Raw genomic sequence first — 26,944 nt, 5'->3', positions numbered from 1 at the left:
TGACCCAGATCGGATTTGAAAGGGTCCAGTTCTATGCGACTTGCCACGTTCAGACCGTCAAGTTAATGCGTCACTCGAGTCATAAAAACACGAAAAAATCGGATTCGCGCATTAAGACCTGTAGTATGAACGTAGCCTTTGTAACGTCCTTTTCACCAAAAATAAACGCCTCCGTCCACGGTTCCCATATTCATGTGACGTCACCACGTCACAGGTGGACTTCAAGAGTTTGTTTACGAGGGATGAGGGGAAAAAAGCTTTTCTCAGAGGAAAACGTGCTCCCATTGAATAAAGGGTGACGTTGGGATGGAGGGGGTGGAATGTTATAAATGAGTCTGGTGGAGAAGAAAAAGGTAACAAGTTTGATTCTAACGGTCAGTGTGCACGGAAGCTTCTCGCTCGGTGAACTCCTGTCAATCAACATGAACCGAATTATTTTCCAGCTCTTCGTCGTTGGAGTCCTTTTCACAGTCGGTAAGAACATTATTCCATTCCGATATTTATTTTAGTAACGATGACTATGAATACACCTCTTTTAGCGCAATACGACTTTTCTACCTGTTCTATTCGTTTTAGACTACATGCTCTAATTAATGAAAAACGCAAGTATCCAAGCATGTTTGCTGTGTTTTCTATTCAGTCTTATTAGACTTGGAATGTACAATTTGCGTGCGCTCGTTAGAAAAAAACAAATATGAAGATGAGCGTTGAATTAAAAATTTTTTAATTTTTTTTTAAAACTTCGTGCTGTTGGAAGTCAGGAGTGTGAACACGGTTAACGGTGTAAGGGTGGGGTTAAGGCACTAAACGGGACACTGACTGGAGTCACACCCTAAAATAAAAGCTGCACTTGTTTGGGGGAGAAAAAAAGCAACGTACAGGCACGGCTGTGCCAGGAAATAAATATTACTGTCACATTTTCCTTGTTTGTGTACTTTTTTCCCATTCCTTCCCAAACGAGATGAGGATCACATCACATGTTTATTAGGCAACGTTCATACTACAGGTCTTAATGCACGAATCCGATTTTTTGTCATGTTTTTTTGGCGTGCCCGTTCAGACTGCCTTTGTCATTCAAGTATTACGCATGCGCACTAGTTCGCAGTCCGACACGCGCAGAAGCATCAAAACAAATGACCACACACGCTGGCTGTCATCCGTCATTCCAGCGATATCATATTTTGCTTTTTAAAAAGAGGACACAAATAAGACATAAATAATCCCAAATTAGGTTTATATTCAAAGTGTATGGATCGATAGCATGCACGCACTGTCCGTGCATGTCCCACACACATACGCGCAGTTTGCCCCGACTCTCGGCTGTGTAAGCAATGTTGAAATATTGCTTATATGGAGCAGACAGAAAACCGATCATTCTCAGGCTTATCCTCAACCCATTTTAAATTTTTTATGACTGTTGTCAAGTTCGACTCTTCCTAAAAAGCCGTGTTCCAAGGAAAGTTAGGCGCTAATAACGCACAGCTGCACCGCTCCGTGGCGTCTCTCTTGCTTTTTGATGACGTAATTGCTGCATGAATTCCGATTTGAGAGAGTGGACGCGACTTGTCACGTTCAGACCGTCAAGTTAATGCGTCACTCGAGTCGGAAAAACACGAAAAAATCGGATTCGTGCATTAATAGTATGAACGTAGCCTTTGTAACGTCCTTTTGACCAAAAATAAACGTCTCTCTCTGTCCACGGTTCCCCTATTCATGTGACGTCACCACGTCACAGGTGGACTTTAAGAGTTTGTTTACGAGGGATGAGGTGAAAAAAGCTTTTCTCAAAGGAAAACGTGCTCCCATTGGATAAAGAGTGACGTTGGGATTGGGGGGGGTGGAATGTTATAAATGAGTCTGGTGGAAAAAGAAAACGTTTGATTTTAATTGATTCTAACGGTCAGCGTGCACGGAAGCTTCTCGCTCGGCGACCTCCTGTCAATCAACATGAACCGAATTATTTTCCAGCTTGTCGTTGTGGGAGTCCTTTTCGCAGTCGGTAAGAACATTATTCCATTACGATATATATTTTATTAACGATGACTGTGAATACACCTCTTTTAGCGCAATACGACTTTTCTACCTGTTCAATTCGTTTTAGACTACATGCTCTAATTAACCCTAACACCTAAGCCTATTTTGGCCGAATTTGCATACATTTGATGTTGCCTTTATATTTCAAAAAGAAAAAAATTGTTTAAATTTTAAATAAATAAATAAAATTTAGGAATATAAAAAGGATTTCATTTATTTTTTATTTGATTTTTTATTGATTTTATTTTAAAAGGAAAAAAAAATATATATATACATAAAAAATTAAAAGGGACCCATGGCCAACTTAGGTCCCTTTTTTCAGGACACCTTGAACATGCCCAAACTGTTGTTTTCGTCACTGACCAATTTTAATCCACATTTTGGACCCAAAAAGACAAGAAAATTTCAAAATTGACGCCCCATTGACAACCAAACATGCTCAACCAACCGTTTTGAAGCTTGATCATATTTATTGAATAGTTTTATGTTTGACAATTCAACACAAACAGCGGGTATGGTCATAGGCGTTTTTGGCCTTTACACATACTATGGTCAAAACAGGTTATATACAGTGCAAAATAGTGAGTATATATATATCATCTAACACAAAAAGCGTTTGGAGGATAGCGCTTTGTGAAGTTAGGTGTTGTACCCATCACCTTATCAAAAGTATATACCTACTTGCAATCAAGCTTCTCGAACACACAAAAAGATTATAGTAAAGAAAAAATATATATAACATTGAAAAATATTTTAAAAGATATGAGTTCAATTCAAAATTTGCAGGCATGCGACCCAATAGTTTTTTTTTTTTTTTTTTTTTCAATAAAGCTTGAACAGGTCACGGAGCTGCGTCACACACAACGTCACACAGCCTACTCTTTCGCCGTTTGCGCGCTGCCGTCACTTCTATAGACCCTACTCACCAACGTCACATGCGCAATATTGAACAGGTCACGGAGCTGCGTCACACCAGGTCAGGCCCAGGCCATTTGGGGGTCCTAAGCAAAATAATGCAAAGGTGCCCATATTTTTGGCCCACCATTTCGTCACAGTGTACTGTGAAACCCATACATGCAATCCAACCCATACGTCCATATTTTATATATTCAGATTTTGTTGCACTGCATACTTCAAACTTCTCACCCCAAATGATTGTCAGTGCTTACAGTAGATAGCGCCAAACCTTTTTCTAAAAGAGGAAAGAAAGAAGGAAGAACTTAATTTTTTAAAGCTTGAATTAAGCAAACTGTAGTAAACAAAATAGAATATAAATAGTAAACAAAATAGAATATAAACTAGGGCTGTAGCTATCGAATATTTTAGTATTCAATTAATCGATGGACTAATTAATTAAAATACCTGAGCTGAGCCTCTAACGGAATAAATTAAACAAACAGTATAAATTAGGGCTGTCAAAATTATCGCGTTAACGCGCGGTAATTAATTTTTTAAATTAATCACGTTAAAATATTTGACGCAATTAACGCACATGTGCCGCACTGTCCCATGTCAGACAGTATTCTGCCTTTTGGGAAGTTTGCAACAAGGTTTTTTGTGCTGTCTAACAGCGAACTCTTGTGGTCGCTTTGCGACATGGTTTATCAATATGGCTGCACGACGTCTCTGTTGTGCTTATATGATCCTTGGACAAGATTTGTCCGTAAGTATGGCTGTTGTAAAGAATGTACATATTCTGTTAGTAAGCGAAATGTTATATTTTTTGTATGAGACGCTTTTTGTTTGTTTAGTGAACCTGTATAGCGTGCTAAGCTAACGTTGTTGCTAATGCAATGCTTGTGTACTTTTTTTTTTGTAGTTTCACTATGGTCTAAAGAGAACAATGGTTTGAGGCCATTTTATTAATACATCAGATGAAAAAGGAAGAAGTCTGATTATTAAGGCGTCGTTCACTAGCTGACGCTTCGGAATGAGGACAGCATAGACAGACAGTAGAGTGAAATGCCCACTACAGTCCTTGAATGTATATATCCATCTTGTGTCTTATCTTTCCATTCCAACTATTTATTTTACAGAATATATATATTTAATTTACAGAAAAATATGGCATATTTTATAGATGGTTTGAATTGCGATTAATTGCGATTAATTACGATTAATTAATTTTTAAGCTGTAATTAACTCGATTAAAAATTTTAATCGTTTGACAGCCCTAGTATAATTTTTTTTTTTTTTTTTTAAGAGGATCTATGTACTGGCTGACTTAAATAGAAAGTCTGCTAGCTTAAGTGCTATAAAAAAACAAAATTACGAATGCATTCAAAAACATTAGCTCAAACAAAAATATAGCTTATGTTGGTGTTAACAAGGATCTTAACAGTTGGATTTAGCCATGTGAAAAGAGGCGGACCAGATTGGCAGTGTATCCACCCTAATCAATAAAACTAAATATAAACACTTTCAAAATAAACCAATACAAATCCACTTTAAACAAATACTCGAAGCAACAAAATTTGAATATTTTTTTCTAATCGAATACTCGAGTTAATCGATTAATCGTTTCAGCACTAATATAAATTAAACAATTGCCAGATTGGTGGTGTTCAGGGGCCCTAAGCAGCTGCATAGTCTGCGTATAGGCTGGGCCGGCCCTGCATCACACACAACGTCACACAGCCTACTCTTTCGCCGTTTGCGCGCTGCTGTCACTTTTATAGACCCTACTCACCAACGTCACAGAATGACGTGTCGCTGTATCTGGCCGCCATATTGTCTGTTTAGCCCTATTCTCACTGGTTTCAATTAGTCGTTCAGTTTATAGAGCAATTCATGGAAGTTGGATGCGTTGCATAAGAGGCGTTATGTGGAAAAGCTTCAGTCTATCCATTCGCCAGATCCATATTTGATGCCTAAATCGATATTTTCCGACCCGCTGTCTTCGCCCTCTCTGCCTGACATCTGCTACCCTGATATCTACAACTATCTTGTCCACACAAAATCAGCCTATTTGAAAAACTTGTAAGAGCTGCATTACCCTGTGTGATTTCTAAAATGGCAATCAAAAAAAAAAAAGTTGACTGCGATGGCCGACGCTTCAAGGATAGGTGGATGTTGGAATATTTTTTCAATAAAACACGCAACAACTGTGTCTGCCTCATTTGCAAAGAGAGTCGCTGTTTTCAAAGAGTTCGACCACTGAAGAAAAAAAATACAGTAATGGTGTTTTCTTCTTCATTGTCCCTAATCCTCTTCTGTAGAATTTTCAAAATGCTGCCCTCTAGTGGCAACAGTGAATATGAAATAGCTCATCAAACATGGTTGGGTCCAGCTGCTCCCTGTTAAGACCAACATAAGCTTTTGTTTGAGCTAGTATGATTTTTTCTTCTGCGTTTGTAATTTAATTTTGAGCTATATGTATCCGAATGATTTGTTAAGAGCAGTGTTTAAAAAAGTGTGTTAAAAAAAGTAAACATTTCATAGCATTTAAGCTAGCAGAATTTTGCTTTGTTAAATCGCCAATTGTCCTTTTATTGTACTTCAATCCAAATTAAATTTTACTGTTTGGGGTTAAGCTCTGGTAGGTGTGTTTTGCACTGAAAAAAGGTTCAAAAAGAAGGGGTTGTCTTATATTCGCGGTCTAGACGTTATACCCATTCACGACGCTAGATGGCGCCAGACATCAATGAAGCTATGTTCTGTCATGACATCTCAGATATTGGCATTATTATATTGCAATGTTTTTCCTTATTCAGATTTGTTTCAAGACTACAGTTACAATTAGACTTCACTTTGATGGTTAATGCAGTTATTGCAATTTTGTTGTTTTATCACAATAGATTTTTACATTTAAAAAACCAGAAGCCATTCATTTACAAATGTGATGGCACTTTAGTTTACATATTTAAATGTTCAGATATTAAGATTTGATTGTTTTTTTCTCTCAATATATTGTTATAATCATTTGTTTCGGATGTACTGTAATTTTTTTCTGCATAAAAATTAATTTGGTGTTCAAAAAGTCCTTTTTCAAACTTGAGTCTTGAAAAAGAGGGGGTCATCTTATAATCAGGGCTGTTTTATATTCGGGCCAATATGGTGTTTCAGTTTTTGCTTCTTGTGAAATGAAAAGTTAGTAGTTTGAAAAAAAAAAAAAAAAACACTCGATAATTTTATATTGTATTCACATTCAATGTTTTTTGAAAGTGCAATCTTAGCAAGCCTTTGTTTTACATCTCCTAAAATTTATTCTGCACTGCATTATATGTTCCGAATCCAATTAATTGAAATAACTAGTTGATAGTTATCAATAGCTGCAGCCTCATTTGTAAATATGTTTAACTTAATTGAAGTAACTGCAACCTTTTGATGCCATTGTTGCAGCTGTATGCATTTTGAAGAACTGATTCAATTCTCTTGGGTGTGACTGCATGTTCTAGCTCATTAGGCAAATGTTTAATCATATTTCAAAAATAAATAATACCCCAAAATAACAGTTTTTGGATTAACCAGAAGTTATCTAATCTAAATCATATCAAATACCAATGAAAGGCTCTAAACATGCAGAAACAGATCGTTGTCCTCTGGTCATAATCAGAGGCGTCGGGTCCAATTAGGCAAACCAGGCAAATGCCTAGGGCCAGCAGGGGCCCCCAGAGGGCCAAGAGATTTAGCACATGTAGCTTTACTGCACTGTCGCAGCAACAAGTGTAGGGAGTGTTTCAATACCATGGAATCTTTTGGCAGATTATCTAACGATTCTATTATCAATCGCAATCAGCACTAACATGTCACGTAGATTATGCATAAGAAATTCATATCAGCTATTAATACCACATTATTGTTTAAAGACTCAAAAACAACTCTCTGGAAAATCGTTGCCAGGTTTTATGTAGATTTTCACAGGCCACCTCATTATTCATGTGACTACTTAAAGGAATGTTTTTTTCCAAAAAAGTATTAATGGGTCTATCGTATTCCTCGTTGAATACTCTATAAGAAAAATACAACATGCAGCTAAAATCAAAACAATTTTATTAGCAAATTTAATACTCATTTCACTCGGTAGTCCACCAATCGGTGGGTTTTACGGAGTAATTTGAATTTGGTCGGTCGTAGGGCCAATATGACTACAGATTTCACACAAAGGTATACCTCTGCATCTGATGGTGGTATTTTTGTGTTGCTACTCTTCTATTGCTCCAAGCCCCCCTTGCTTGCACACGCTCGAAGGGCCCCATGTTGCTTGTTGCCTGGGGCCCCCGGGGACCCTTGCTACACCTCTGGTCATAATGGCAAGCGAATGTGTTAAATCCCCCAAAATGACACGTTACAGACTTGGTAAGCAGTTACTCACAATGTTACTCATTACTTGAGTATTCTTTTCATCGAACTTGAGTAAATTTTGGTGACTGTTTGTTTAAGGTAATGATTCTTTAAGGCCCATGATAAGATGTCACATTCCATTCCAACTCCTTGTGCAATCTACTCTATTTTGGCTTTTTTTGGAATTTTATCGCCCTCTTGTGGACGTCTGAATAGTTTAGTTTATTGTTATTTGTTGGAGTGCGAGGAAGTGTTCGTTATGGAAGCCCTGACAATTTTAAAGCTAATAGGGCTAGCCTCTACATGCTCTTAATGAAAACTATGCTCTTATTTATTTATTTATTAAAATTTAAATAGCACTGCGTGTTTACACAGAGATCACTGAATATTTTAGTTGTAGGCAGTTTACCCCACTTGGCCAAAAATGGAGCTAGCTAGTCCCAAAGTATGTTTTTAGTATTATATTATGATATTCATACATTTATTCCTCACTTCAATTGACCCATATTTCATACAAAAAATGTTTCCAGATTTTTAATTTTCTTTTTAAAAGACAAATGTCGTCTAATTTATGCTTTGACACTTTCAGGGACATTGGTCATTACAGTGGTCATCAATCAGAAAGTTCTCATTAGTGAACTCATTCACTGCCAGGCCAGGTATTTATCGTTAAAAACGTAACAACTGGGCAGGCGTTGTGGCCAAATTGTCAACGCAGTAGATGGCGGTAATGCCTCATGATAGGGGTAAAATGCCAACAAAAACAAGAACTACTCCTTCCCTCCCTTCTAGTAGGAGCCATGTCAACTGCTGCCACCCAGCGGCCGGAGGGATTCTCTTCAAATTGGTCCCGTGAAAAATCATAAAAACCGGACATTTTTATGAATTTATAAAACCCGCCCGGACGACAAAGATACTATGGGAAAGTAGGACTTTTCCGGGCAAAAGAGGACGTTTGGTCACCCTATAATAGTTAGTAAAAGAGGGAAATGGATACTGAAAAGGCTTAAGGTGCCCCCCACCCCCTTAAACTCCACGTATGATGAAAGGGTTAACTAATTTCCCACCCCTGATGGCGAGAAAATGGTCATTCTTGCGTACAAGCATATTCTTCACATGGAATTGAGAACTGATTAGATTTGAAGTGTTCTTTTCTGACAGGTTTCTGGAAAGACGTCATGTTGAGGGGAATGACAAATTAGATCACAATGTTCATGTGTCAGTGTCTTGTGGCTCAGGTTTGGTTGTTTTTTTTTTAAACTCCAGAACATTAAGTTTAAGGGTGAAGAAAAACAATGCCTTGTTCCCTCTTTTTTTTTTTTTTTACAGTTAGTGTTTTTTCATAGACTTCATAATGGACGGGACGCAGGGTCGATTAATGGGGGGCCTGCATTGTTAGCGTGGTTGTACAAGCTGACCAAGTGAAATCTGAGCTTTTTCTGTTGAAAATTCTTGTGAATAAATGCTTAAATCTCTGAATTCTTAATAAAAATAGATGTAAAACAGTCTCGATTCTTGGTTAAAAGCCAAAAAATGTGCAGTTAGCATTTATTTTAATAAGTTGAATGTGCTGCATTTATTTTAATAAGTTGAATGTGCTGCTAGTCTTTAAGCCACTGTGGCGCCGCCTTATCGCCACATGGCTTTTTCCATTGAAAATTCTTGTGAATAAATGCTTAAAACCCTGAATTCTTTATAGATATGGACGTAAAAGTTTCGATTCTTTGTTTAAAGCAAAAAAAAAAACCTAAAAAAAACCGTGCAGTTAGCATTTATTTTATGTAAATATTGCGAACTATGATGCTAGTCAGTAAGCAAATGTAGCGCCGGCCTTACGTAAACCAAGAGCTTTTTTTGTTGAATTTTTTTGTGAATAAGTGCTTAAATCCCTAAATGTTTTACGTCCATATCTATAAAGAAGTCTCAATTGTTGGTTTAAAGCAAAAAAAAGTGCAGTTTGCAATACTTAAATAAAATGCTAACTATGATGCTAGTCAAAAACCAAATGTAGCAGCGGCCTTATGTAAACAATGTGCTGTTTACGTTAAATTCTTGTGGATAAATGCTTAAATCCCTGAATTAATAAAAATAGATTTAATACGTTAAAAGCCAAAAAACTGTGCAGTTAGCATTTATTTTAATAAGTTGAATGTGCTGCTAGTCTTTAAGCCACTGTGGCACCGCCTTATTGCCACAGCCTTTTCCGTTAAATTCTTGTGAATAAATGCTTAAATCCCAGAATTTTTTATAGACATGGATGAAGAGTCTCAATTCTTGGTTTAAAGCAAAAAACAAAAACGTGCCGATAGCATTTTATGTAAATATTGCGAACTGACACTCGTTAGTAAGAAAATGTAGTGGCGACCTTACGTAAACAAAGAGCTTTTTTTTTTGTTAAATTCTTGTGAATAAATGCTCAAATCCCTGAATTCTTAATATGGATGTAAAACGGTCTCGCATCCCAACCGTGAAACATGGAGGAGGAAACAACGCGATTTTCTGTTTTTTTGTATTAGATTCCGTCCCTCGAAGAGAACTTATGATACAAATTACAGACCTCTACATGCTTTGCAAGTGGGAAAACCAGCAAAATCGGCAGTGTATCAAACACTTCTTCTCCCCACTGTAATTATGATAATAATAATAATGCATTTTATTTATGAAAGACGCTTAATTATGAAGTCTGTTTTTTATTATTTTTTTGTGCGTGCGTGTGTTCAATGTATTGATTCAACAGCATTGGATAGAAATACATATTAGACGTGTTTTTTCCCCAAAGTATAATAAATTAATAAAAAAAAACAATAAAAACCCTTATATGTATGTACATTTTTTATTAATGGTTTGGTGTGGTTTTTTGAACATGGGACAAAAAAAACGGAACATTACGAAGTTCCACGGGGAAGAAAAACAATGCTGTGATCCCTAGTTTTTGTTTTTAAATTTAAAAAAAAAAAAAAAAAAAATGTAATTATTGAAAAAATATGTACTATGGACAGGCGGCACAAAGTTTGATGCTCGTAGTAGTCATGGATCACTAATTAAAAAGTAAGGTCCACTTAAATTTACTTTAAGTAGGGTGCCTGACCCGAGGATGAATCTGGCCAAACAGGATAGACATTGTCAAGAGAATGGCTGGGGTCAACTCGTTATCCAACATTTTAAAGATTCTAAGGTGAGGGTGGGTCAAACTGCGTGAAGTCATTGCTACTAAAAAATCAGCGTGGTTTGTTTTGTCTATTCACTTCAGTGAGTGACCTTAAAGTTGAGGTGTGTTCATGTGTCACCCATAACAATGCGTCAGGATTTATAATGACTCCTTGGTCATTATGTGTGTCTTTATTAGGATTGCATGTGCTCATCAGTTTTCTCACTTGACTTGAAACCTGTTCTAGCGCTCTTCTGTCAAGTTTGTCAACTAGTACATCAAATTGTATGGTGTGATAGGTCAATTTAAGTAACAAAAATACATATTCTATATGCTGAAAATCCAATTTTGCAGTGTGCATATTTGAAACACAAGGTGTACTGCGCTATTTTTAATCAAGCTAGTGCCTTCAAAACATTTTCTTGTGCAACGCTGCAAACATATTTAAAATGGTGACCACTCCTTTTCATAGCTACTTACAGGTTTTGTATTTGAAATGCAGATTAACTTGTTTGCTGTTGCTACCCGATATGGATTTGGCATTTGGGGTGTGACGATACAGTGCTGGCCAAAAGTATTGGCACCCTTGCAATTGGTGTTACACTTATATAGTGCTTTTCCACCTTTCTAGGCGCTCAAAGCGCTTTACACTATCTCGCCATCCACCTACTGGTGACGCAGCACCAGGAGCAACGTGGGGTTCAGTGTCTTTGCTCAAGGACACTAAGACGTGTTCATCAGGGCAGAGAATCGAACCCACAACCTCTGGGTTGGGGAACAATTACTCTACCATTGAGCCACGCCACCCCAATTCTGTCAGATAATTTCTCCCAGAAAATTATAAATGCTTCGGTAGTAGGGCTGCAGCTATCTAATATTTTACTAGTCGATTAATTGGTGGACTAGTTCGAATTATCGAGTAATCTGATAAGGAACATGAAAAATACCCGAGCTGAGCCTAAAAAGGTATAATTAAAAAAAAAAAGAGGATCAATTGGCTAACTTACACAGAAAAAGTCTGCTAGCTTAAATGCTATAAAATATTTTTTATTTTTTAATTTTTTATTTTTTTTACAATGCTCTTAACGAATGGTTCAGACACATATTCCTACAAAAAAAAACTGTTAAATATACCTATAAACTAAATCATGAATGCATTAAAAAACATTAGCTCAAACAAAAACTTGACTAATGTAGCCATGAGAAATTAGTTATATTCATTGTTGCCACCCAAATCAATTAAACTACATGCACACACTTTCAAAATAAACCAATACAACGCCACTTTAATTAAACGAATACTCGAAGCAACAAAATTTAATCTGAATATTTTTTTCTAATCGAATACTCGAGTTAATCGATTAATCGTTGCAGCACTATTTGGTATCTTCATTTAATGGGGGAAAAAAATGAGTGGAGAAAAAAATAAATGCTCCAATGCAAGCTTGTCTTACCTATTTGGAGACACCAAATGTAGATAGAATGAACATCATAATCATCATTTTCGACCTCGAATTGAATTTTAGAAAATGTAGCCGTTTTTGTAAAGAAAAAAGTTAATTTGTTTTTGTGATATGTTAACGCCTCGTCTGTCGAGTTAACTTTTCCAATAGCGCTTTGTTCAATGTTACCTGGTAGCAAGGAAGATGTCAGGTGGTGAACATGTTAACAACAACAAAAACATTTTCAACATATGATGGAAAACACAGAAAGGACTGAACAAAAACGTTTTCAACATATGGTGGAAAACACAGAAAGGACTGGCACTCCTCTTTAAAAGAAACTATGTATTTTAAGCCCAAACAACTGAGTTTGACAGAACTACAGCTCCAGCTATCGAATATTTTAGTAGTCGATTAATCAATGGAGTTAGTTAGCTAGCTAGTTCGAATAATCGAGTAGTCGGATAAGGACCATGAAAAATTAATACCTGAGCTGAGCCTCAAATGGTATAAAAGAAAGAAAAAATAATGAGGATCTGTGTACAACATAAGAACAATTGGCTAACTTAGAAAAAGTCCGCTAGCTTAAATTCTATAAAATCCTAATGTTGTTTTTACAATGCTTTTAACAAATGGTTCGGACACATATTCCCGCAAAAAACGGCTAAATATACCTATAAATTATGAATGCATTAAAAAACATTAGCTCAAACAAAAACTTAGCTTGCATTGGTCTTAAGGGCAGACCATAGGTCAGTGTATCCACCCTAATCAATAAGACTAAATGCAAACACTTTCAAAATAAACCATTACTACGCCACTTTAAATGAATACTCGAAGCAACAAAATGTAATTTGAATTTTTTTGTCTAATCGAATACTCGTGTAAATCGATTAATCGTTGCAGCACTAAATAGAACAATATGTCTATATGCTGCCATAGCAGATTCATGGCACATTAAGCCCCCGAACTATTTTTAATTTGTCCGTTTTACCCTGGAAACCCCCTTTTTAGACATCACGCAACTGCTTGTTTCAACCCAGCAATGAAACAAAGGTAATTAACTATATTTATTAGGGCTGTCAAAATTATCGCGTTAACGGTAATTAATTTTTAAAATTAATCACGTTAAAATATTTGACGCAATTAACGCACATGCCCCGCTCAAACAGATTAAAATGACAGCAGTGTAATATCCGCTTGTTACTTGATTTTTGGTGTTTGGCGCCCTCTGCTGGGGCTTGGGCCCAAATGATTTTATGAGCTACTAGTTTATTTTTTGAAAATTTTACAAATTTTAATAAAACAAAAACATTAAGAGGGGTTTTAATATAAAATTTAACTTGCACTAACATATATCTTTTAAGAACTACGTCTTTTCCATCCATGGATCCCTTTAACAGAATGTTAATAATAATGCCATCTTGTTGATTTGTTATAACAAACATGGTACTTACGTACCGTATGTTGAATGAATATATCCATCTTGTCGTCTTTCCATTCCAACAATAATTTACAGAAAAATATGGCATATTTTATAGATGGTTTGAATTGCGATTAATTATGACTAATTAATTTTTAAGCTGTAATTAACTCAATTAGAAATTATCGTTTGACAGCCCTAATATTTATTATTCAAAATATTTGTCATTTTTAGCTTAGAATAATTAAGTGATGTGTAATATTTCGTTTAAAAAAAAAAAAAAAAGACTTTAAAAAATTATTCACTCGCATATTTTATACTTTTACACAAATGACGTCACAATGGAAAAAAAAAAACTGGCATCTGTAAAAAAGTCACGGATATCTACCTCATATATTTTTTGTTACGGTCGCATTTTCTCCGATATGTTAGATGATAAATAATCGATCACGTTAAAAGGGTAAATGTATAGAAATGAATCTCGACCACTCCTTAATGTCTGCTATTTTTGCTTCGCCACCCTTGTTATATGACAGTGTTTCAGCCATAAAATCTCCCCAAAATCCGGCTGTGGCCATTCACAGCTGTGTCTTGACACGGAGTTTTTGGATCATAACAAGTTAAGTATGCGATAATATCTCGTTAAAGCCATGGTGTCTGTAATTCTGCTCTCGCGTGCTCTCACTAAAAAACATAGAAAGAAAAAATGCCCTCCTGTTCAAAATTTTTCTTCCCCCTGAAAATTGACATTTTAAGCTTTTAAATGATGTATCACACATGCATATCAGACAATTTTGAAATTTGGTCAAATTGGGGTCTCGAGTGGAACTTCAAGTCACCTGAGTGTTTTCCACCATATATTTTTATCCAAGTTAAATACGCTATTGTTTCAATGTTCCTCTATTTTTAACGAAACCAAAAAAATCTTCTAAAACCTTTTGTCCTCCCCAACACCAGGGGGTGCTGCAGCACCCTCAGCACCCCACTCGCCACTGCGACCATCCCTCCCATTTCAATTGGATTAGACGCTTACTAATGATACTCATTCCAATTCACAGCAGAATGATGAAAATGGCTCGTCTTTCTGTTGTTTTGTAGAATATCCAGATCTATTAGGGCTGTCAAAATTATCGCGTTAACGGCCGGTAATTTTTTTCATTAATCACGTTAAAATATTTGACGCAATTAACGCACATGCCCTGCTCAAACAGATTAAAATGACAGCAGAGTGTCGTGTCCACTTGTTACTCGTGATTTTTGTCTCCCTCTGCTGGTGCTTGGGTGTGACTTATGCACCATGAGCATTGTGCAATTATTGACATCAACAATGGCGAGCTACTGGTTTATTTTTTTATTTGAAAATTTTTACAAATTTTATTAAAACGAAAACACGAAGAGGGGTTTTAATATAAAATTTCTATAACTTGTACTGAAATTTCTTTTAAGAACTACAAGTCTTTCTATCCGTGGATCACTTCAACAGAAAGAATGTTAATAATGCCATTTGTGGATTTATTGTTATAATAAACAAATACAGTACTTATGTACAGTATGTTGTATGTATATATCCGTCTTGTCTTATCTTACCATTCCAACAATAATTTACAGAAAAACGAGGCATATTTTATCGATGGTTTGAATTGCAATTAATTACGATTAATTAATTTAAGCTGTGATTAAAAATTTTAATCGTTTGACAGCCCTATATATATATATATAGTGTGTGTGTGTATATATGTGTATATGTATCGATAATTGTTGTATCGCCTTATCGTGAGACCATAGTTATCGTGAGCATCGCAAATCGTATCGTGAGTTACCCCTATTTGGCATATGAGTTAAAAAATACTTTTTTTGAGCCGTTTAAATGTGAAAAGTGGTTCAGTGTGTTTATTGGACATCTTCTCCTGTTTTAAATAGGACGTGATGACTTTGAACTATTACCTCCACTCCCACAATCATGCATAAAAGGGTTAAAATGTCTGTAAAGCTATTTTTATTGTTTCTAAATACATGAAATATATTTGAGGACTACAATTTAGTGCTAGTATAGCAACAAACTCTTTCACCTTCTCAGCCAGCAGGTTTTTTTCTTTGTTGATGATGATGTCAGCAAATGCCTGGGTTTCTGGCCCGCCCCTCGTAAAGCCTGGGGCAAGAAAAAAAAAAAAAACCCTGGGCAAACGGCATTCATAGTGTACATGCCATATTGGGCAATTCAAGCGGTTTATCAATTATGACTAGGCAGTTTCTTAATCCTTTGTGTGGCTTTAAAGGTAAAAAGCTAGTACAGATAGTCCCCAGTTTACCGGATTTCCGCGCAAGTCGGAATTCACCCTTTATAATTTTTTTGCCCGGGTTCTCAGAGGAGGACCTGGAGATGTGACTTGGTCCTCATTGAGCTTGAGAGCCGACCCGCCTGATGCGATAAATTTATGACAAGCTTTACTTAGAGCCAATTAACTTTAATTAATTATATTAACAATTAATGCTTGATTAACATCAACTGGCACAACAAAATTGCCATTACTTTGAAGTGAAATGTAAAGAAATAAAAAGCACCAATTCAAAATAAAGGGCATTATGCGGCTCCCAAATTAACTCCAAGCTTTTTTAAAAGTGGGATGTCCTCCTCATAAGACCTCATTGAACGTGCATGTTTAGCTTTGTAAAATGCGAGCAAAAACACGTTTTTCAGTGCATGTCGCTGTTCATTACCTTTATTCTGCCACTTGTCCATACTGTAGGGCGAGTGGGGTCCTGTTTGACATCGATAGTTTGCTTAATTGCCACATGCTGTTTTTTTTGTGCTTTTCAAATTTTGGATGGCTGAAATTCTTTGACCCTACATAAAATGCGCTGCTCTTATCGGCGACATTGGGATTCTCACGGCACATTTTGTACCGCATTTCCGTGCGAGCATCATTTGCTTCTAGCCACGGTACATCCTGTAGCCACTTTTCAGCAAAAGTCTTTTTTTTCGGTAGCTCCGGTGACGTCTCTGTCGTCTGTCTGTCTTTTGACGGGGGTGGGGGAACACGGAAGTAATTACACAGTGTGGCCTGCCTCTTCGACATTTTGAGAAGTTATTTTCTCGTGTCGCCGCAACTACAGTGGTCAGCCATCGGTACGCAAAAGCGTATGGAAGCCGTTGAGGGCCAGCGCGTTTGTCTACGTCCAGTACGCATGCGGACCACTTATGTGCACCCCTGCTTATGTGTTTTTTGCATTGAAATAAGACTGAAAAACTAGACATTATACCCATTCACGACGCTAGATGGCGCGAGATATCGTTGAAGCGATGTTCTGTCATGACAGATCTCAGCTACTCTCAAGTTTAACCAGTTTGCATTATTTTATTGCCATGTTTTTACTTATTCAGATTTGTTTCAAGACTAGTTAGACCTCACTTTGATGGTTAATGGAGTTATTGCAATTTTTTTTTATCACAATAGATTGGTTTATTAACATTTCAAAAACCAGAAGCCATTCATTTACGAATGTGATTGCACTTTAGTTTACATATTTAAATGTTCCGATATTAAGATTTGAATGAGGTAAAATAAGCTTTTTCTCTCAAATATATTGTTATAATCATTTGTTTCGGATGTCGAGTCTTGAAAAAGAGGGGGTCATCTTATAATCAGGGCCGTCTTATATTCGGGCCAATACAGTATACGTTATTTTACTGTCCTCACCAAAACGTTGTAGCTAAGTCCTAGCTTGACAGCGAGCTAAGCTCTGAAGTGATGATGTCAGACGTCTGTATTTTGCTGACTACTGTATGCTACTATGTACTGTTGCTGCTCATGACATCAACACTTGCAGAATAAAACTAAAATAAAATCAGTCTCATCATCAATAACAGCAATTCAAATTTGCGTTTACAAGTAGCTGCTGATACAACAATAATAAAATGATTAGCATCTCTCAGTTAGCGTCCGCACATCACCAAAAACAATCACATAAACTTGCCCTGAGTATTCGACCACAATTGAAAACGCACAATAAACTGTTCAGAAGGGGTTATATACAACAGTCGCCTTTGGCTGCTTCACAAGCAACAGATGTGCGCGCAGGATGTCACTGCTTTCTGAGTTTTCTGGATGACAATACTTATTAGTCTTGTCATATTTTAGTCTTGTCTTTGTCTATTTTTGTTGACAAAAACTAGATGAATTTCGTCTAGTTTTAGTCGCCGTTTAATAAAAATGTTTTCATCTGTAAAATGAAGAAAATTAATTATACCCACCAAGACGCCACGAACTGTATGTAAAAAAAAAAAAATAGAGGACGCTTGCCGTTAGCGTTAGCAATAGCTGAATGCTACCGTGATTGCTATGCTAATGCTACGAGTTACATTTGCGCCTAGCGAGCTGTATTTTATGTCACTGGAGTTAGTCCGGCTTTTGACATTTCCCTGCCCCAGCTTAGGAGAGCATAAACAAACCAGGAGGCGTGACAGCTAGCCGACATGCCAACCCGAACAGAGAGGCATTTCTAGTACTTATTCTCTCCGTATTGTCTTCACGAGTTACTGCTAGTCGTTCCCCTGCTGCGGGCAGGAGAGCTCAGGCGGGTTGCCGATCGGCGAAGACAATTGACAACCCCGCCGTCGTGTGAAATGATCCGGGCTAGTTGTGTTTGATTTTCCGCTTCGAAGACCTGGAAACATCACTTGTTTCGGGTTAGCATGACTGCTAGCTGTCACGCCTCTTGGTTTGTTTACATTCTCCAAAGCCGGGGAAGGGAAATGGCATAAAATATCATTCGGGAGGTGCAACAGTAAAGGTGAAGTCGACAGTTTTGACCATTATGAAGTAATTTTCCATGTCGTACTTAATTAAGTCATGACCATACCATTTATTTAGCTATTGGGGAAAAATACTTGGATAAAAAGAATATCCTGGAGGAGTAGAGGGACTGAAACAATGACATTTTGCGGCTCTTAGTCACATTTTCCTGGTTCTGAAAAAGTCCCCCTCAATGGGCTGAATAGTAAAACTGATGAGACCATTCTCCTGCCGACATCATCCACCTGTTGGGGAAGCTAGAGCCCTATAATGGTCTTTAGACCAGATTTTGGACTAGTTTTTTTTTTTTTTTCAACTGCTAGTCCTCTATCTCAGGGGTTCCCAACCTATTCCACTAAGGCACACTGTGGGTGCAGGATTTCATTCTTACCAAACAAGATGACAACACTTTTTCCCCAATCTGGTGTTTTACAAGTGCAATCAGTTGATTGCAGTCAGGTGTGGCTTGTTTTAGCAGAAGCCTCATTGGTTCAACTGTCTCTGCTGGATCGGCTGGAACAAAAACCAGGACCCACAGTGTGCCTTGAGGACTGGGTTGAAAACCCCTGCTATCTGTTAGGAAGAGAAACTGGTTTGCTAGGTGGAAGGTTGACTTTCACTGGGTATGAGACCTATGACCAGGCTGGACTCCAATTTTGGCATGTTTAAAATCATGCTTTCAAAATGTGAAGAAATTTAAACAGGAATTTGCTTAGATATTAGCTTGCTAGTTTTGATATATCGGTTTTAGGGTTGGAAAAAAAAAAACTTTATTACACATGTAATATGCACATGTGCGGTACCTTTTCAAAGGTTAAGAACCAGTGCTTTAAAGCTTTATAGCTATTTTTTTTTTTAATGTAACCTTTAATACCAAATTGTCATTCTCTGTGTAGCATACGACCTCAACATTTGGCATTTTCATACTGACATTTAACGGTTTTATTTCCTCATTGTCATCTTTCAGGCCAGGCTCTGAAGTGCTACAGTTGTAGTATTGGCTACTGGAACAAGTGCGTCACCACGGAAATGACGTGCCCAGATGGAGAGAGATGCTACAGCGGCAAAGGCAAAGCAGGTAAGATGTACCCTCGCAAACATTCTTGTCAGCAATTTCCACTGTCACTCAAACTTTCAGAATGTGACCGGGTGGGATTCCACGTCTTTAGATTTCCTAATATTTTGACAAAGAACAAGCAGTGCAGTCATAAAAAGATGAAGTGTTAAACCGCACATGTTCTGCTTTCCAAGTGAGTCTTTACTTCGGAATCAGAAAAATGTATTTGAAGATTGAACCTCAATATTATCATTTCGGCAGCTGATGGTGTTATCAATCTAATGCATCAGGAACTAAACATGCAATATTAATTGAGCGTTGACTTGGCACATCTTCTTAGCATGGCCTTACGCAAAAAATCTGCTAGCATGACACGCTAGAGTACAGATGTTTAACTCGAGGTGCGGAATGATATGACATGTTGCCTGGCCCGTGAAAGCAAATCATGTACATCGACTTCCTCTTTCTTGTCAAAACAACAAAATTACAGATTGTTGTCACTCCAGAGATGGAGATACAGATACTGTATTGCATTTTATGTTTAGCAATTCCAAATTTTCCAATACTGGAACTAAATTTTGCTGCGTTTAATTGAAGTGGCGTTGTAATGGTTTATTTTGAAAGTGTATGCATTTAGTTTTATTGATATGGGTGGATACACTGTTCTGTAGTCTGTTCAATTCACACGGCTGAATTCATCTGCTCCATGTTTAAGTTTTTGTTCGAGCTAATGTTTTTTTAATGCATTTGTAATCAAGTTTATCGGAATATTTAGCAGTTTTTTGTCAGAATATATGTCTGAACCATTTCTTGAGAGCATTTGTAAAAAAAAAAAAAAAAAAAAAATTGCGTTTTGTAGCATTTAAGCTAGCTGTCTTTGACTAGGTAATTTTTCATGTTTCTTATACGATTACTCGATTATTCAAACTGACTAGTTTATCGATTAATCGATTAACTCGAGTATTCGATTAAAAACAACAGCTCCAACTTAATTTTGCCGCTTCGAGTATTCGTTTAATTAAAGTGGCTTTGTAATGGTTTATTTTGAAAGCGTTTGCATTTAGTTTTATTGATTTGGGTGGATAGTCTGCCTCATTTCACATGGCTGAATCCATCTGCTCCATGTTAAGACCAACATAAGCTAAGTTTTTGTTTGAGCTAATGGTTTTTTTTTTAATGCATTTGTAAGTTAGTTTATCGGAATATTTAGCCGTTTTTTGTGGGAATATGTCTGAACCATTTGTTAAGAGTATGGTTAAAAACAAAAAGCGTTTTGTAGCATTTAAGCCAGCTGACTTTTGCTATGTCATTTTCCATGTTTCTTGTACGATTACTTGATTATTCAAACTGACTAGCGATTAATCGATTAACTCGAGTATTCGATTAAAAAAAACAGCTCTAACTTAAAATTTTGCCGCTTTGAGTATTCGTTTAATTAAAGTGGCTTTGTAATGGTTTATTTCGAAAGCGTTTGCATTTAGTTTTATTGATTTGGGTGGATACACTGTTCTCTACTCTGCCTGATTTCACATGGCTGAATCCATCTGCTCCATGTTAAGACCAACATAAGCTAAGTTTTTGTTTGAGCTAATGGTTTTTTTTAAGTTCATCGGAATATTTAGCAGTTTTTTATGGGAATATGTCTGAACCATTTGTTAAGAGTATGGTTAAAAACAAAAAGCGTTTTGTAGCATTTAAGCCAGCTGACTTTTGCTATGTCATTTTTCATGTTTCTTATACGATTACGTAATTATTCAAACTGACTAGTTAATGGATTAATCGATTAACTCAAGTATTCGATAAAAAAAAAAAAACAACAACTCGAACTTAATTTTGCTGCTTCGAGTATTCGTTTAATTAAAGTGGCTTTGTAAAGAGTTTGCATTTAGTTTTATTGATTTGGGTGAATACACTGTTCTCTAGTCTGCCTCATTTCACATGGCTGAATCCATCTGCTCCATGTTAAGATCAACATAAGCTAAGTTTTTGTTTGAGCTAATGTTTTTTTTTTTAATGCATTTGTAAGTTTATCGGAATATTTAGCCGTTTTTTGTGGGAATATGTCTGAACCATTTGTTAAGAGTATGGTTAAAAACAAAGTGTTTTGTAGCATTTAAGCCAGCTGACTTTTGCTACGTCATTTTCCATGTTTCTTATACGAGTATTCGATTAAAAAAAGCTCTAACTTAAATTTTGCCGCTTCGAGTATTCGTTTCATTAAAGTGGCTTTGTAATGGTTTATTTTTGAAAGCGTTTGCATTTAGTTTTATTGATTTGGGTGGATTCACTGTTCTCTAGTCTGCCTCATTTCACATGGCTGAATCCATCTGCTCCATGTTAAGACCAACATAAGCTAAGTTTTTGTTTGAGCAAATGTTTTTTTTTTAAGTTCATCGGAATATTTAGCAGTTTTTTATGGGAATATGTCTGAACCATTTGTTAAGAGTATGGTTAAGCGTTTTGTAGCATTTAAGCCAGCTGACTTTTGCTATGTCATTTTTCATGTTTCTTATACGATTACTTGATTATTCAAACTGACTAGTTAATGGATTAATCGATTAACTCAAGTATTCGATAAAAAAAAAAAACAACAACTCGAACTTAATTTTGCTGCTTCGAGTATTCGTTTAATTAAAGTGGCTTTGTAAAGCGTTTGCATTTAGTTTTATTGATTTGGGTGAATACACTGTTCTCTAGTCTGCCTCATTTCACATGGCTGAATCCATCTGCTCCATGTTAAGACCAACATAAGCTAAGTTTTTGTTTGAGCTAATGTTTTTTTTTTTTTTTTAATGCATTTGTAATCTAGTTTATCGGAATATTTAGCAGTTTTTTGTCGGAATATTCTGGCACCAGCAACCATGCCACGTTCAAAGTCACTCAAATCACCTTTCTTCCCCATACTGATGTTCGGTTTGAACTGCAGGAGATTGTCTTAAACCATGTCTACATGCCTAAATGCACCGAGTTGCCCCCATGTGATTGGCTGATTAGAAATTAAGTGTTAACGAGCAGTTGGACAGGTGTAGCTAATAAAGTGGCCGGTAACTGTATATATTTCTGTCTCCATCCCTGTACCAGTGTATAATGAGCACCATGATTTTACATTTTCATTTTTTGGGGAAAAAAAGCACGTTATATTCGGGAAATGCGACAGTTAAGCTAAAATATGCGAGTGAATATTTTTTTAAAGTTTTTTTTAAATTAAATATTTGACATCAATGAATGATTCTAAGCTAAAAATGATAAAGTTTTTTAATTTTATTTTTTTGCAATGCTCTTAACAAATGGTTCAGACATATTCCGACAAAAAACAGCTAAAAACTAGCTTACAAATGCATTTGAAAAAAAACATTCGTCAAAAAAAAACTTAGCTTATGTTGGTCTTAACATGGAGCAGATGGATTCAGCCATTTTAAATGTGGCAGACTAGAGAACAGTGTATCCACCCAAATCAATCAAGCTAAATGCAAACACTTTCAAAATAAACCATTACAAAGCCACTTCAATTCAACGAATACTCGAAGCAGCAAAATTTAGTTCGAGTTTTTTTTAATCGAATACTCGAGTTAATCGATTAACTAGTCAGTTTGAATAATCGAGTAATCGTATAAACATGAAAAATAGTAAGCTAGTTTAAATGCTACAAAACTACAAAGTTTAAAAATTTTTTTTTTTTTTTTTTTTTTACAATGCTCTTAACAGACATATATTCCGACAAAAAACAGCTAAATATTCCAATAAACTAGCTTACAAATGCATTAAAAAAAACATTAGCTCAAACAAAAACTTACCCTAAAATTTAGTTCGTTTTTTTTTTTAATCAAATACTCGAGATAATCGATTATTCGATTAACTAGTCAGTTTGAATACGAGTAATCGTATAAGAAACATGAAAAATTACATAGCAAAAGTCAGCTAGCTTAAATGCTACAAAACGCTAAACTTTTTTTTTTTTTTACAATGCTCTTAACAAATGTTCAAACGTATATTCCCACAAAAAAGGCTAAATATTTGTTTGAGCTAATGTTGGTCTTAAAATGGAGCAGATGGATTCAGCCATGTGAAATGAGGCAGACTATCAAATCAATAAAACTAAATGCAAACACTTTCAAAATAAACCATTACAACGCCACTTCAATTAAACGAATAGTCGCAGCAAAATTTAGTTCGTTTTTTTTTTTTTATCGAATACTCGAGTTAATCGATTAATCGATTAACTAGTCAGTTTGAATAATCGAGTAATCGTATAAAAAAATTTTTTATTATTATTTTTTTTTTACAATGCTCTTAACAAATGGTTCAGACATATATTCCGACAAAAAACAGCTAAATATTCCGATAAACTAGCTTACAAATGCATTAAAAAAACATTCGTCAAACAAAAACTTAGCTTATGTTGGTCTTAACATGGAGCAGATGGATTCAGGGTAAAACGGACAAATTAAAAATAGTTCGGAGTCCTCGTGCGCCATGAATCTGCTATGGCAGCATCTAGACATATTTTTCGTTGTTTTGGTTTAAAATACAGCAGTTTCTTTTAAAGAGGGGGTGCAAGAGCAGAAACTGCTTAGTCTGCGTTTTCTGCCATATCTACTTTCCAAAGCAGTAAGTGTGACCATTCTGGACAGATGGTGTCTCCCGCAGTGGGGAACACGCGTTCACTGGGTGTAGATGAAGCTTAAACGCAAAACAGCTGGTGGCTTGTGCTCACAGCAGAGGAGATCAATAAACGTCACATATCACTAGTGAAGAAGTGTCCTAATTTTTTCACCTGACAGCCTCGATGTATGTTCATAGACTTCCATATACAGTCAGGTGAAAAAATTCTTCACAAAAAACGTGCCTTCCAGAAAAACGATTTATACCGGAATTTTTGAATTGCGCGAACACGCCGCAGTACACGTCTTCGTCATTACCCAAATTGCCGCTGTCATGTCGACGCTGACAAAGTGTCATTGTCACCCCTCAGATAACGTCGAGGACGCCGCCATGAAGGGCTGCGCGGCGGTGGAGGTTTGCGGTACCACCGTGGACGAGGAGTTCACCCCAGAAGGCGGCACCGCCACCACCTACAAAATGAAAAAGATTTGCTGCACCACCGACCTGTGCAACGCCGCGCCGGGCGTCTCCAGCTCTGCGCTGGTCCTCTCCACCATCGCCGCTTTGCTGATGGCGCACATTCTGGTGTAACCCAATGTCACATTATCCTCTTTAGCGTCTCTTTAAAAGCGGGGTCAGTTTTATATTGATAACACCTAGCTATAGAAAAAGAACCAGCTTGAGGTTGAACACATTTGACTATAAAATGTACGTTAATTTTTTGTTGTTGTGTATTTGGCATTTTGAACAGGCAATGCCAGACCATCGAACAAATTTCAAATTCGTTTTCTACCATGTGTGACTCTATGAAACGGTTTATGTAAGGCTGCCATTAACGGGAGACAATAAAGTTTTTGAATCTGGGAAGAAAGTGCTTTCTTGGGTGCAGCAATTGTCATGGATGTGATGCAGTTTCGTGTTTCGTTAGCGCCCACTCCTCTTCATCCGACAGGAACAACCAGTTTTGCCTGTTGGACGCACGGCAGACATGGATGCTTGCATGTGGGCGACAACTCGTCAAGACGTTGAATCACTTTTTGAAGTCATGACATCATACGGTTTCGAGGTGTTTTTGTGTGTAAGTCGATACAAATCCTAAATTCCATAGTCCAGTGCGGCTTATTTGTTGATTTCTTTGGGTTAATATGGAACACTTCATTTGACGGCGGTGTCATAAGACTGTCATAATTGTGTCATGACACTATCATGACCCTAAACCCTTCCAGCAAGAAATTCTAACCACTTTAAATTATCTGCCAGTGCTTCAATGGTAAATATAGCGCTTTTCCGACGCAGCACCAGGAGCAAGTAAATTTTACTCAGATTTCTTGAAATAAGCTTATTTTCAGGTCTCTATCCATTTAAATTTTTTTTAATTTTTTTTTTTAACTTAAGCAGTAATTTTCGCACGATAAGCTGCTACTGTTTTCATTTTGAATCATATGCTTATTGATTTATTTGGGCTAACAGCCAACACTTTATTTGACAGCGGCATCATAAGACTGTCATAAAACCATCATAATTATGACATGACACCATCATGGGCATTACTGAATGCTTATGATAGATGTGATGAAGTGTCATCCAGCAAATTATGTCACTAACTCCATTTATGTCCAGCTCGGATCATTTATATAAAAAGTGAGATAATTTGACGGATAACACTAAATGGCCTGTTCTAAGCATTCATTCATGCTCATGACAGTGTCATAGCACAGATCATGAATTTTGATATTTACATCTGCAGTGCATGCCAGGAGGCATGTTGGGCAACAACAGTGTTGACAGCAGGTGGCAGCAGAGGTTGTCTCTCCTAAGGAAGCAGTGATGGCCAAATGAAGCTTCTTGAAGCAATGAAGCTAATTGGTTCAAAGCATCATGGTGGTTCATTTGGTCTTATCATAGACTTCATATTGTACTGAGGGTTCCGATCGGTCATACACTGCGCCTCGCATTCAAGTAGGGGGCCGCCCACATCAAGAGGAACGATTCACGAACGCGCATGCAGCGATCTAACGCCGGATTTTTGTTGAAAAAGTATGAAAGCTGTACTGCATAGAAACAGGAAGGATTGTCTCGAGTGATTTGTTCAAGGATTCAAGGTCATTATATTTTTCGAACCATGCATTTTGAAACGTGAAAAGTAAATGGGAGAAATTAGCTGCGACTGCATTGGCATCATAGGAAGTTTTTTGTTTTATGTCCATATCTACAAAGAATTCGGGGATTTAAGCATTCACAAGAATTTTCACCGAAAAAGCTGTTTACATCAGGTGGCCGCTAGCTACATTGACTAACAGACTAGCATTGTACGTCGACATATTTACGTAAAATTAACTACACGTTTTTGTTGTTGCTTTTAACCAAGAATAGAGACTGTTTTATATCCATATCTATAAAGAATTCCGGGATTTAAGCATTTTAATCACAAGAATTTTCACCGGAAAAGCTCTGTTTACATAAGGCAGCCGCTAGCTACATTGACTAATAGACTAGCATTGTACTTAGACATTCATTCATTCATTCATTTTCCATGCCGCTTTTCCTCACGAGGGTCGCGGAGGTGCTGGGGGATTTAAGCATTTATTCACATGAATTGTCACCGGAAAAGCTCTGTTTACATAAGGCGGCTGCTAGCTACATTGACTAATAAACTAGCTTTGTACTTCAACATATTTACGTAAAATAAACGCTAACTGCACGTTTTTTTTTGCTCTCAACCAAGAATGCAGACTGTTTTACGTCCATATCTATAAAGAATTCGGGGATTTAAGCATTTATTCACAAGAATTTTCAACGGTAAAGCTCTGTTTACATCAGGCGGCCGCTTGCTACATTCACTAACAGACGAGCATTGTACTTCGACATATTTACGTAAAATAAACGCTAACTGCACGTTTTTTTTTTTTTTTTTTTTGCTCTCCACCAAGAATGCAGACTGTTTTACGAAGAATTCGGGGATTTAAGCATTTATTCACAAGAATTTTCAACGGTAAAGCTCTGTTTACATCAGGCGGCCGCTTGCTACATTCACTAACAGACGAGCATTGTACTTCGACATATTTACGTAAAATAAACGCTAACTGCACGTTTTTTTTTTTTTTTTTTTTGCTCTCCACCAAGAATGCAGACTGTTTTACGAAGAATTCGGGGATTTAAGCA

The 26,944-nt window shown here is 36.7% G+C and overlaps 1 protein-coding gene across 2 annotated transcripts; it reads left to right on the top strand.

The window, feature by feature from the left end:
* The first annotated feature begins 254 nt into the window (after positions 1 to 254).
* LOC130910804 (sperm acrosome membrane-associated protein 4-like) lies at positions 255 to 24,641 on the top strand. Of its 2 annotated transcripts, none has more exons than XM_057828367.1 (3): positions 255 to 474; positions 19,091 to 19,201; positions 24,153 to 24,641. In XM_057828367.1, the coding sequence occupies exons 1-3, from the start codon at positions 330 to 332 to the stop codon at positions 24,371 to 24,373; spliced, it is 477 nt and encodes a 158-aa protein (XP_057684350.1). In that variant the 5' UTR covers positions 255 to 329; the 3' UTR covers positions 24,374 to 24,641. The 2 variants fall into 2 exon arrangements, with proteins under 2 accessions (XP_057684350.1, XP_057684351.1); XM_057828368.1 differs by lacking the exon at positions 255 to 474 and adding an exon at positions 1,857 to 1,999.
* The last annotated feature ends 2,303 nt before the right edge of the window (positions 24,642 to 26,944 follow it).

This window comes from Corythoichthys intestinalis, chromosome 22 (genome assembly GCF_030265065.1).
Source record: "Corythoichthys intestinalis isolate RoL2023-P3 chromosome 22, ASM3026506v1, whole genome shotgun sequence".
Taxonomy (NCBI): Eukaryota; Metazoa; Chordata; class Actinopteri; order Syngnathiformes; family Syngnathidae; genus Corythoichthys; species Corythoichthys intestinalis.
Note: the sequence above shows the minus strand (reverse complement) of the source record. Positions and strands in the feature narration are given on the sequence as shown.

Excerpts from the sequence above, each read along its gene's own strand:
- LOC130910804 (XM_057828367.1), top strand. The coding sequence starts at position 330 with ATGAGTCTGGTGGAGAAGAAAAAGGTAACAAGTTTGATTCTAACGGTC. Across the intron at positions 475-19,090 it reads TGGAGTCCTTTTCACAGTCG|GCCAGGCTCTGAAGTGCTAC; the intron begins GTAAGAACATTA and ends GTCATCTTTCAG. Across the intron at positions 19,202-24,152 it reads CAGCGGCAAAGGCAAAGCAG|ATAACGTCGAGGACGCCGCC; the intron begins GTAAGATGTACC and ends GTCACCCCTCAG.